This window comes from Manduca sexta, chromosome 28 (assembly GCF_014839805.1).
Source record: "Manduca sexta isolate Smith_Timp_Sample1 chromosome 28, JHU_Msex_v1.0, whole genome shotgun sequence".
Lineage (NCBI taxonomy): Eukaryota > Metazoa > Arthropoda > Insecta > Lepidoptera > Sphingidae > Manduca > Manduca sexta.
This window is the reverse complement of record NC_051142.1, coordinates 19,457,290-19,470,682: the sequence shown is the minus strand read 5'-3', so window position 1 is coordinate 19,470,682 and position 13,393 is coordinate 19,457,290. Positions and strand designations below refer to the sequence as shown.

General features: G+C 37.1%; 1 protein-coding gene across 3 annotated transcripts in view; it reads right to left on the bottom strand.

Annotated features, from left to right (window-relative positions):
* The window catches only part of LOC115446373 (probable multidrug resistance-associated protein lethal(2)03659), a 53,641-nt gene that overhangs the window by 15,226 nt on the left and 25,022 nt on the right, over positions 1 to 13,393 (bottom strand). For all 3 annotated transcript variants that reach the window (XM_030173006.2, XM_037444701.1, XM_037444700.1), the window contains exons 2-13: positions 6,972 to 7,173; positions 6,249 to 6,311; positions 5,755 to 5,831; positions 4,643 to 4,745; positions 3,942 to 4,046; positions 3,583 to 3,685; positions 2,847 to 3,078; positions 2,400 to 2,556; positions 1,406 to 1,759; positions 1,039 to 1,180; positions 530 to 691; positions 191 to 320 (exon numbers count right to left, since the gene is read on the bottom strand). In XM_030173006.2, the coding sequence (XP_030028866.1) occupies positions 191 to 320; positions 530 to 691; positions 1,039 to 1,180; positions 1,406 to 1,759; positions 2,400 to 2,556; positions 2,847 to 3,078; positions 3,583 to 3,685; positions 3,942 to 4,046; positions 4,643 to 4,745; positions 5,755 to 5,831; positions 6,249 to 6,311; positions 6,972 to 7,051 (1,708 nt within the window). In that variant the 5' untranslated portion in view covers positions 7,052 to 7,173. The remainder of the gene's footprint in view (positions 1 to 190; positions 321 to 529; positions 692 to 1,038; positions 1,181 to 1,405; positions 1,760 to 2,399; positions 2,557 to 2,846; positions 3,079 to 3,582; positions 3,686 to 3,941; positions 4,047 to 4,642; positions 4,746 to 5,754; positions 5,832 to 6,248; positions 6,312 to 6,971; positions 7,174 to 13,393) is intronic.

Genomic DNA, 13,393 nt, shown 5'->3' with positions numbered 1-13,393 from the left:
TCATAACTAACACAAACCTTATTATATAAATAGTCATTTAATAAAAAAAAAATTAGGACACAAATTTTTGTTCCTCGACTTGAGAAGCCAACCTCAAACATCCCCATTCACCGCTCTATCACCAGACTAATGAGGTCATTTTTAGACCGATTGACCGCTAGCCTTGTATGTTGTAAATATATGCACTCACCTCTTTCCCCCACTATGGTCTTATCACCGTGCGACAGGATGTCAAGGTCGCTCTTCAGTTGGCAGCACTTGATTACTTGCTTGTACCTGCGCAAGTCCATCTCTTGGCCAAATAATATGTTTTGACGTACCTGCGAATGGAAACATAATAAATATATTTACATTTTGCTAGTAGTAGATATTTATATGTATAACACCAATGGATATTTTTTGGTTTTGTTAAAAAAAGGTAGAATATTTTATTAAAAAAAAAAACCTATTTTAACTTCACACATTATCATAACTGACAAAGGTCCAGGAAAACAATTTTTATCTTCTAAAAAAAATATGAGAACCTTACCGAAGCCTCGAAAAGCCAGGGGTCCTGCGCCGCGTACGCCACGACGCCGTCCACCTGCAGATGCCCACTGCTGGGCGATATCTCGCGCAGTATCGCCTGGAGGAGTGTGGACTTGCCGGACCCCACCGTGCCCACTATTGTTGTTAGAGATTCTGGTTTTACCTGAAAATTAATTAGTCTACTGATTACAATCTACTTAATTATCTAAGGGTGTAAAATATGGTTATGTTTTATTAACATTAAACTATATTCTGTGTCTCCAAACAAGCCTAATTTTAGTCAACATTTTTATTGACTGCTCAAATTGTACCAATACTATGAACTGGATTTAACAGGAATGACGTGAGGGGGGCGGGGGGTGAATAGGGACATAATGAAAAACAGATAAATCTGAATAACGATTCGATCGATCCACCTGTGTAATTAATACAAGATCATTGTCATCTCATTATTTCCATTCATCGCTTCATTCCTATTCACCCCATTTGTACTACGCGCCACAGACTCACAGTAAAGTTGATGTCGGAGAGCGCGGCTATTTGTCCGCTGTCCTCGGCGTTCTTCCAGTGCGCGCTGTAGTCCTTCATGGCGATGAGGACCGGCGGCTTCATGCGCTCCAGGTTCGATTCCGACTTTATGTACGCTTGTTGCCTGAAACAAGGTTAAAAATATATTACAAACGGTCGTTGTCATATAGAAAAAAATATTTAAAATATCATTTTACAGAAATATTCAAATATATTTTGCACTTAAAGACGTATTTTCTGACCAAAAATACTCGATGAATTTTATTTTTTTATATTGACAATTAGTTCCTCAATGCTCCCATCCTCATTTCTTTTTAAATACCATAATATTTTTTAACAAAATACCCACCCATTACCGATCTTCTCGAAGACACCATTCATCACCGGCGTCTTATCATCAATGGTCACCAGGTCCACTCCGTCATCATCCACTTCGGGCAGCAGCAGGAACTCCTGCATCCTCTTGATGCTCACATACGCCTCCAGCGTGAACGTTATCGCCAGGGGAAGGAAGTCGACCAGGGTATACTTCAGTATGTCGTAGTAAGAGAATATGACGAACACTTTGGCGGCGGTGAGGGCGTTCCCGAAGGATATGTAGCTCACGATGCTGAGCAGGATGGCCACTTTGGTGTTCAGCTTCACGCACGATATCATCACCGCTCGCAGCCATGACGATTTTTTTATTACGTTCATTTCCTTTCTGCGAAAAGGCATGATATAAAGAATGAAAGACTACTCCAAAAGAACACTGACAAAACATTATGAGATCATTATATTTGGTCTACGTTGTAATTACCATTACGGTGATTTTCTTATGCCAGGGTAAACAACTAAGTATAAGTATTTCCATGCCAGGTTAGAAAAAAAGTAACATTTAAATATTATATTTTATAATAAAAAGTTTTTTTTATCGATAAATTCCTTTATTTTTACTCCCAACGTCTCAAAATCTGCAGCCTTCTCGGGCACGAGGTAGACTTACTGACTTTATTGCATAAAAACCGTTAAATAGTTTTATTTCAATGTCCATATACGTAAATATAAAAAAATATATTATTTTTATTTTTAATACAGCCACAGCAAAGTCACCTCACTGCTGATGGTAAGTGGAGTGGAGTCCAATAGAATGTCGACTAGCGAGAGATGATTACACCTCGCCAGTCAACACAATTATGCCGGCCTGTTGAAACCGGATATACACAGGCTGATCATGGAACGCGGCACACTCACGTGAGCCACTATGGCGGGTTTTAACACCTTGTGTAAGGTGATCGCTATCCGGGCGGATATAAAATATGTCCTACCATCAGCAAATCATCATCATACACTTTGGCACTTACTTCCTAGCCTCGCCGATGATCCTTGCGAACGCCGTCTCCCACGCGTACATCTTTATAGCCTCAATGCTCTGTATGACCTCGTTCATCAGCCGGATACGGTTGTCCGTCCTTATGGCAGTCTGTCTGCGGAGCTTGCTCGATATTTTACTTAGATAACCTGCAAAAATGATAATTAAATTCTTTATTCATGAGATCGTAATGTGCAGGTTAATGTCATACATTGGCTCTAATATGCTGGGTTAGCATGGTAGACATTGTATGCTTGCGGATATTTATTGTTAATATTTAAACATGCGGATACTAGCGTCAGGCCACATTCTACGCATGCGGATAAATCTTGGGTATCATATTGCGGATATTTAATCGGATTTTTATGCGGATATTGTATCGGATTTTTGTGCGGATATTTTTTCGGATATTAATCCGTATATTTATTTTATTCTTTACCTTGCAGAGGTATGAAAGACAGCAGGAAAGCGACTCCAATAAGCGTGGCTACCCCTATCTGCCTGTACATAAGGTACACAATGATGGTGCTCTCGATGGGCGTGCGCACGAGGTCCACCATAAACAGGCACGCCATGTCGAACCGCTGCGCGTCGGTCGTGAGCAGGTTCACCACGTGGCCAGCGAGACCCTCGGACGCCTTGCCACCCACCGTCAGATCCAAGCGGAGGAGCTGGAAACCAAACATATTGGTTAAAAATTTAAAACTACGCATATGAGATCCGTCATCTGACGATGAGTGGTAACTATCGCTCCACAAAAATAACACAATGGATACATAAGTATATTTTTTATTTTGTTAAATAATGTACGAATCATTTAATATTGATATAATAATAATTAATACTATGCTATACCAGGAAAGTTCGTCAGTGGATACAACAACCATTGCTGGTCGACGTAGTCCCTACACTTCACTTAGAATAAACGGCACAAGTCATGAGCACAGATGAACAATGGTGGGGGCGATCTATGTACAAATTTTACGAGTGTATAGTAGACGCATAAAAAGTTTAAGCCAATAGACAACGAGTATCTACTAACGGACCAATCCCACTGCACATCGAAGTGTTGGATATCAGATCGACTCACGAATGTGCTCACGATTCGTGCCTCTATCCATGCTAACCGATGCTGTAAAGTCACTTTGTAATATAGACTTGTATATACAACGTACCTTCCTATAGATGAGTGAGCAGCATGCGACCCTGATCTTCATCGCCGTGTCCAGAAGCCACAGCAGCATCGGGTGCATGATACTGGCGCTCATTACCATGAAGCTGAAACAAGAGTTTCATTATGATAATATCTCCTTATACACACAGATGACATACCTGACCGTACACAAAGGCGGCAATACAAATATGTATTGGTGCTAGCTATATAATATTTATATATTGATCCCCCCCCCCCGCTTCTAGTTTAAAAGTGACTATTAGCCTCCCCTCCATTGTATCCAAGCCGGATACGCCCATGTGCTTGCTAATAACCATTGTCTAAAATTCGGCAAAGAAGAAAGCCAATGTTACTACTCACCCAACGACGCCGAGAGCGTAAAGATACGCGTGTGTGACCGGCACCCCGCCGTGCGCCGGCGAGAAGTAGTTTATCAGACCTTCTAGACACATTGGTATTGCTAATCTGAAACACAAGTGTATGATAATATCAGCCCTGTGTTATATACTGTCCCAATGCTGGGCACAGGCCTCCTCTACTTCCGAGAGGGATTAGGCCTTAATCCACCTCGGTGGCCTAGTGCGGATTGCTAGACTTCACACACCCTCAAAATTCCTACAGAATCTTCTCAGGTATGCAGGTTTCCAAACGATGTTTTTCTTCACCGTTAAAGCAAGCGATAATTCACAAAGAATACACACATAATTTTAGAAAAGTCAGAGGTGTGTGCCCTTTGATTTTGAACCTGCGGACATTCGTCTTGGCAATCCACCAACTAGGCTATCGCTGCTTTTATACACAAGTACATATTTATACACAAATAAGATCATATTGATTTCTTATGTTTACACGAATGTTAAACATTGATAAAAAAAAAACTATTTTTCGGCTTTTATCGCGATCCGCTCTGTGACCATGAAGGCTACAAAGTCTTCGAAACGTGGGGAGGAAATTATAATACCTATAAAAAAACGCGATAAAATCCGAAAATGGTTTTAAGTCAACTATTATCCAATTCAAATGGTATACGAAAGATATAATTAAAAAGTCGATGAACTTACTTGATAAACGAGTCGCAGAAGGCAAAAATAATATTTCCTATTAAGAACTTAGCACCGTATATACTAATAATGGCTCGAAGTAACGACGGATTCTTCCCTTTATCTGAAAATAAGAAAAACGTACAGTTCAAGCAGAAAATCAAGCACAACCAATCTTAAAATGTTACTGATAAAGTTTTCAAATTAGCAGACGGTGCATTAGATTATTGTTGAGTAAAAGTCCAATTTAATTTAATTTGTGTTATTATCTATGTGATTGTCTATGTTCTCTTGTCAATTGTCAATTCATTATTCATGCTCGCAATAAACAAGTTCCGCGGTAAAAGCGATTGCCGGCCTCTATTATTAGTGAATATCCCTAATACAAAACAATTATCTATACTAATATAAAGAGGAAAAGCTAGTGAGTTTGTCTGTAGGGGCATAATCTATGGAACTACTAAACCGATATTGGTTTTATCATTAATAAATGTACTCATCGAATGATCTTACGTAAATAACGGTGTCTTGTTTAGAACTTGTTAAAAAAACCTTAAAACAGTTTCTCTATCTCAGTTTTACATACGAAACTATATTTACAAAATTTCGATTATCTCAAAATAAGGTTTCCCTGACATACCGCTTTTGCGCTTAGCACGGGAGTATGGCAGTTGCGAGGAATGCTAGTAACATCTAATCTAACAATCGGCGTTTAAAAAACCCTGGTCTCAAACGACCATTAGAGTTATAACGTACACCGAATCATCCCACTGGAGCAGGAATGGCGAAATATGGCCCACGTTCCAGTAGTGGCCATGACAAAATAAATCATGCGAGTAATATGCGAAACATTATATATGCATCTTTCTTTGGACCTCACTTCGCTTGACATCAGGGCAGTGAAGCCACTGTGCCGAGCCCCGACAAAAAACAAATAACAAAACAAAGTTGCGTCGAAAAAAAAATCGCAAAAAAGGGGCACTAGGATAGATAAAACCGGTGGACGGCTCGTTACACGTCATTTCTTTGTTTTATAAATAAAGGTACACTAACTATCAAAGGTTCGCCATTTCTGTTGTGGAGTTATGACCATTATTCATCAATTGGCGTATGATTCTCAGAAACAAACTTACCTTTTTTAAGTAGGTCCTGCTTCCATTTTCGACCGATGGTATCGCCGCGGGGCGCTGCTCGGTGCCCCGGGGTACATCTGACAAACAAAAACACAAGGTCAAAGAACACATATTATAAAAAACTCACAAACTAAAAAAAAATGCTTTGTATTTAAACTACGTATCCCTAGCCGAATTTCGGCCACAGCGGCCAATCTCAGATACGCATAAGATATTATAGTGCACAAGTTTGTTGGCAATACCTATGTATTGTATATATGTGCATCTATATGCACTCTCTGTTCCTTCACTCTCATAGTCCGGTGAGACGGCAATCCGACATGACCGGAGAGAGATCCGGCGCAGGACGAACTGCTTCACATGCTTTCCGAGGCATGGAGGTACCACATCACCATCTTACTAACTCCGAGGTGCGTCTAAGTAATTGTTAGCGATTATATTTTAGATAAATAGGGTATTACTAAGATAATTATGGTTATTTTATTTTCACCAACCTGTAAAGATCTGATATACTAAGCTGCCCTTTTCGTCCCTTCACGAAGATGGGGACAGTATACCTGAAATGTAAAACGAGTTAAAGCAGGATACGCCATTTGACACCAGACACCAGAACATGGCGGTCTAAAATATATGAAGAATTCTAAGGTTAGAATTCTTATTCTACGAAATATAATAGTGTTTATATTGCATAACCTGGAACGAACTAGAGGTCACCTAGAACTTATCAATTGTTTATTTTTGTTTGAACGACCTAATCTCTGAAACTATTGAGCCGATTTTAATAATACTTTCACTAATAGGAAGCTAGCTTATACCTCATTACTGTGACCCACTTTTTTATACCGGAAATAGATGTAAACGCGGACAGAACCGCGACCAAAACCAATACATAATTTTCAACACTGTATAACTTAAGATATAGACAACAGACAAATACATATATTTGTCAAATATTGCAGCCGCAATCAGGCCCTAGCTCAGCAACATGCATTGTAGCCAGTGTAACTACTGGACATAATAAGACCTAACATATCATGTTCTCAGGATAGCGAGTGCAGTGGAATACCAAACAATACTTTGTAATTGAAGGTATTGGATGGTGTTTCTACCGTTTATGGACGGTTGTATCGCTTACCATCAGGCGAACGGTAAGCTCGTCTTGTCATTCAAAGCAATAAAAAAAATCTACTGGTACCTTGTATTATATATAAACTTACCAGTAACAGAACTTAGAGAATATATTTGCCTTCTCCCTAGGGTTCTGTTCCCGCTCTATATCGAAGTAGCCGGGATCCATCGTTTTCGCTTACAATTTATTTGTACAATTATTGGCACTATGTATAAATATATCACTGGAATTTCACATTAAGTACTTGGTTTAAGTAATTCTTTGCTGGTTTAAGTATCCGCCATTGTTTTCTGAAACAAAAGAAAACATTATCCACACGATACACAAATTATATATGTACCTACATAGATAGATCCTACTAATATTATAAATGCCAAAGTTTGTGAGGATGGTTGTACTCGTATGTTTGTTACTCTTTCACGAAAAAACTACTGAACGGATTTGGATGAAAGTTTACAGTAATATTGGTCAGAATAACACATAGGCTACAATTTATAATGATTTTGTGTAATTTGGTCATAATATAACGATACATATCAAGTAAGTCGGAGAAAATAATTATCCCAAAAAACTCCTTCACGCGAGCGAAGCTGCAAGCAAAAGCTAGACATACGTATAAAGGTTAACCTACATCACTATAGGGGTAAACAAGGTTTAATATAGATCTATACAAAGGTCACCAAGCTACGAGGGTAGTAATAATATCCATATATGGCGCATGTTCCCTACTTAACTCACATGTATTTAAAAAGATTTTCTTTTATATGTGTACGAAAAAGTTACTCCACTACATCTGATGATAATTGGTGTAGAGTCTAATAGAATGTCGACTTAAGAGAGATTACCCCTCGACAGTCGACACAATTATGCCGGTCTGTTGGAATCGGATATACACAAGCTGATCTCGGAACGCATATTATGTGGGCCACCATGGCGGGTTTTAACAGCTTGTGTACGGTGGTCGCTATCCGGGCGGATATCAAACATCCTACCACCAGCAAAATAATATTTGCTGTCATACAATGCTTCTATTAATTTAATTTTAGTATTTTCTTTTTTTACGTTTTTTAATTTAGCTAATTATTTTGTAAAAATATTTTAATTTTGTCATAATTTTGTAATGTATACCCAACCGTTATTTGTGCATGTTGTGTTAGCCTTTAAGTGGCTGTTGCACATGTTCATGGTGCCAAATAATTTAAGTTTACAATGAGATGTGTAAACAACTGTTGGCTGACCTTAAATAAATAAATAAATACAATTGCCTGAACTGACCACTACACCATCACCCAATCAATGAGCCGATAATAGTAGTCGATATAACCTAAACAATAATTAAAATAAATTTCTACTATATTACCACTGTTTACGGTCGAAATTAATTTCGTTCCGTTGCGTTTTAGACGGTTCTTTTTTATGGAAACAGAAATAGATCTGTGTGTCGACCTTGGATCGAAATGGGTCGGATGACCGGCGAAGGTTACATTTGCGTAATAGCAAGTAAAAGGAAAAACGATATGACCGCGCTTTGTAGCCGGTGGGTTAGGCAGTGGTACCACATTGCTATGCTCATATGCGTTCCAGTATTGGTATAAGTCTATCGCCACATCGGGCCCAAATTTCAACGCCGAGGAACTGGTGTTATTTACAGCCGTTTTTAATAAACAATCCCAATCTCAATCTTCAATCCGATTTCGTAAACTAATCAAAATAACTCATTTGATAGCTTGTCAAAAAAAATGTTCTGATTGGGCCATTTTTGAGATAGATAGAAAATAGCGTTTGGTTTCGATTATTGAAAATGGTCGTTAATCAATAATTCATTTACCTTCATCCCTCCAATTAAATGATTTGGCGCAATATACTCTATTACGTGCTATAAAAACACAAATACGCATATAAAACGAAAGTTAATAAAGCTTCATTTGACTTGGCAACAAACTCTCATTTAATGCTATCGACAGCGTTAAGATTATAACATTTATCAAAACACGCAGTGGCTGTGACGCATTTTGGGTTGGGTTTGCTGAAAATCAATGGCGACCTTTTACGTTGAATGTTCGCAGAATTAAGTAGGAAGAGTAGACAGACCCGAATCTAAGAGTCAGTTAAAATTATTGGAGGAGATTTTTTATAGCCATATAAGTAAAGTTTTCTTTACTCTTACCTTAACGGCTATCAAATCTACCCGATTAGAACGCCCGTATTTGCAAAAAAGATTCGCCGTTGACGTAATAGAGCCCACTGACATATAGTTATTATTAGCAGGTTGCTTACTTTCTTTCTGTAATAAAAATCACTTAATGCCACCACTTATAACAGGACACATTGTTATAAACTATATAGATTAATATACACGGTTTAAAGCTGAGTGGCAAAAGGAGTGGACTCGGCTTATAATGACAGTGAGCAGTGACTACAACATCGACGCTGGTTTTGCGGATATGTTATATAAATTATAACACAGAAAGAATTATTTAAATCCGGTAAAAAATCAACAAGTTATAAGTCTTTTAATTTCGGTAGAAGGGTAAGTAACAAGAAACAGAAAAGAGGCGCAATACCCACGTGTGACGTCATCGGGCATTACGACGCGTGCGAAAGAAAGAGATGAAGCGATATCCTCACTTCGCGCCCACTTCGGCACATAGTCGAGGGGTATATGTATACAATAAAATTTAAATATGAATTACTGGCTCATTTTTTAACCAATTTTAATACAGTTTTCGCAGGAGGGTTTCTTTTTCGTATTATCAATCATTTCTTATAGAATAATGTACAAAATCGAACACAGGCCGGTCCCCTATTAGAACCCTATGATATTTGAATAGAGTCGACTCTACCGCTATATTGGACTTCGAACCCATGCGTACAAACAATACCACCTCGAAAAATGAAATCTAATACCAACACAGAAATGGGACAGGAAGCTTTATTTAGCGGCCCAAATAAACTGCCAATGGAACGAAATAAGTTATCCTCTCTCGGTTAATTTGAACCATGTCGGCCGTTCATCCATGGTTTATCTCATTTGATGCGTTCCAGTTGTCATCAAGGCTCCGTACACAGCCTGTTTAATGCTACTCGGAATAGGGTTGGCACGTAATCAAAAAATATTTATTGAGGAAGGAAAATAAAAAAATCGTATATATTTTACAAAAAACTATTATATAAAGCTGAAGAGTTTATTATATAAAGCTGAAGAGTTTATTATATAAAGCTGAAGAGTTTATTATATAAAGCTGAAGAGTTTATTATATAAAGCTGAAGAGTTTATTATATAAAGCTGAAGAGTTTGTTTGTTTGTTTGTTTCAACGCGCTAATCTCAGGAACTACCGGTCCAAACTGAAAAATCTTTTGCGTTGGATAGGCCTTTTTTCGTGGAGTGCTATAGGCTATATATCATCACGCTATACCGAATAGGAGCGGAGCAGTAATGGCTAATCTCAGGAAATACCGGTCCAAACTGAAAAAATATTTTTGCGTTGGATAGCCCATTGTTCGTGGAGTGCTATAGGCTATATATATATCATCACGCTATACCCATTAGGAGCGGAGCAGTAATGGCTAATCTCAGGAACTACCGGCCCAAACTGAAAATATCTTTTTGCGTTGGATAGCCCTTTATTCGTGGAGCGCTATAGGCTATATATCATAACGCTATACCCAATAGGAGCGGAGCAGTAAAAGCTAATCTCAGGAACTACCGGTCCAAATTTAAAAAATATTTTTGCGTTGGATAGCCCTTTGTTTGTGGAGTGCTCTTAGTTATATATCATCACGCTATGACCAATAGGAGCGGAGCAGTAATGAAACATGTTGCAAAAACGGGGACAATTTATTAGTTTTGAGAGCGTCCGTTGCGTGCGCTGCGTAAACGGTTAAAGTTATGCAACAATGATGTATGACGGGATTGTTCCTCTTAAAAGTTCTAAAAATTATTATAAAACAAAGTCCCCGCTGCATCCGTCTGCCTAAACGTGTTAAACTCAAAAACTACCCAACGTATTAAGATGAAATTTGGTATGGAGACAGTTTGAGACCCTAGGAAGAACATAGGCTCCCGGGAAACTACTACTTTTATAACGGAAAACTTTAGCCTGAAAAACTTTATAACGCGGGCAAAGCCGCGGGCAAAAGCTAGTGTATACAATAAAATGGAATTTATAGCCTTACTAGGAAAATAAAATTTTTAGTTATAGCCTTACCAGGAAAATAAAAGCCTGCTTTGGGCGCCACTTTTAATTTTTAGTTTAAAAGTTAACGTTGCCAGTACAGGCAATTACTTCCATAGTATTTCATGACGAGGTTTCTTATTTTCCTGGTCAAGATATAACATCAATATTATTAGTATCACAGACAAAGTATGTGTGTTTGAAATTAGAAGATCTCTATAACCATTGCGGCAATTCTAAAAGGGTCCTTTACACAATAGAAAGTGCCGCAATGTACCTGAGTGCTACAGTATAGACTTACCAATGTTTTGAAAATGGACCATATCAACCGTATTTTTGTACATAACCTAGTGTATCATCATGGGACGGAAATACGCTCTGCAAATAATGTTTATAGCGTTTCCGAAGTCATGACTCGTGAACTTATGTAGAGTATCTGTCAAATGAAAATCATGACATACAATTACATTACCTTTATGGAAACCCTACTTCATTTTTTTAACGTATAAAGCAAAACCTTTTTAATAGTCACAGAAAAATAGCCTTACAGCGCTTCATTTAAGAGTTATTTTACTGAAAATTTGTTTTATAATGTTCTTTGTTTTATAACTAACATAATTTCTGTTTAAGGCGATACCTCAAGGTCCATTTTCATACATTTTGTTTCACCTTTAATCTGGGTAACTAAACAAGTATTGACAAGTAAAGAATTTAAATTCACGTCTAGTTAGTGATTAGTTCTCGCAGTTGAAAGAAAAACGTAAAAATAATTAATAATCATGGATATTTCGGCCTTTAAAATTTAATATGACGAATTTTGCGTTGTTACGTTTCCTTTTCTTGCCTAGAAATAGCTTTACTTCCCATTGTGTCTGAAACATAATAATATAATAATAATTTATAGTAACTACTAAAATTATTGGCAATCATTAAAGAAAAAAATATTTGACTTACTAAAATACTAAGATGTGGCAATCACTGTATACACGTGACTATTTTTCTACGCACAGCAAAGTCCAACGGAGTCTCGCCGGAGCGACGATCGATACGTCCTCTCTAGAAAGCCTCAAGGCGGACTAATTTGAAGCGATTTGCGCGTTGCGTTTTATAGTGGTACTTAAAATATTTATAGAAAAATAACAGAACTAATTTTGTAGAATTTTTAAATTGTATGTTTTAAGGAGATGTTCTTCTATTATAGTAATCCAATATTATATTCAATTAAGTATGATATAGTGATAAAAAAATCATTTAAATGACCAACATTTCTGAAATTTTCGAATTCTTTGAATTTTTATTTCTCATGAATTAAACATAAAAAGATATTTTTCTCTACTAACTTCTTTCTTCAGGAACTTTTTAGTTAGATAAAAATAACATATTGTTATGTTCCTTAGTGGTTTAAGATATTTTGAGCTTCGAAATAGACGTTCGAAGCGCAAATTTGAAATTCTCCGTTCAGTAATCATTAAACAATTTACAAATACTCAATAAATCAAAAAATTTTCTCTACTAACTTTTTAGACAACAAAATTTTCTATAATAATTACTAATTCATATGTTTTTTAAATAATGTTTTGATGGATATTATCTCCTTCGAAAAGTGCTGTTTTGAGACATACGGCGCGCGGATGCGTAAACGCTCTTAAATACAATTTAATATATCCAGCGTAATAAGACCTACTACCACATATTTTTCGGTACGGTAAAGGGATCATTTTATAACAGTATTTTGCAACTAGGCCAACCATGTAAGGGCTGATAAGAAATAATCTATTATTTGTCAGCCTCCACTTCGCATTAAATATGCTTTTTATTATGACTCGGCAAAGTGGCTTTACTGCACCTGATTCAAAGAAGTGATGCTTAGAGTACGCAGGTTCGATTCTCGCGTCTAAAGGCTTTTGTTGACTAGAAAAACTAAGGAAGGATCTTTGCTTATCTTTTTTCTAACTTGGACATTTGTAGTTATGCATTTTAAGCGACTACAAAAAGGAGGTTATAAATAATTTTATATAACAGGTATATGCTGGTTTTGGAGTCGGTGACTAACTGAAATAAAACATTATCTTCACATTGGTTCATGTATTTATCTAGCTTAAGTAGCAATTTTAATTACGTCACCGACTCCAAAATTGCTAACCAGTATAATATATCTGTTATGTAAAATTATTTTTCAGTGTTTAGTTGTTTTTGAAGGCGGATTTTCTTTGTTTTTAATGTAATACAAAATTTTCTTTTTAAGTATCAACGCAATAAAAAATTGCTACAGCTAAGAATCGAATCCTAGACTTCTTAAAACAAACTGCATTTGCCACTACACCAAACCTTTCA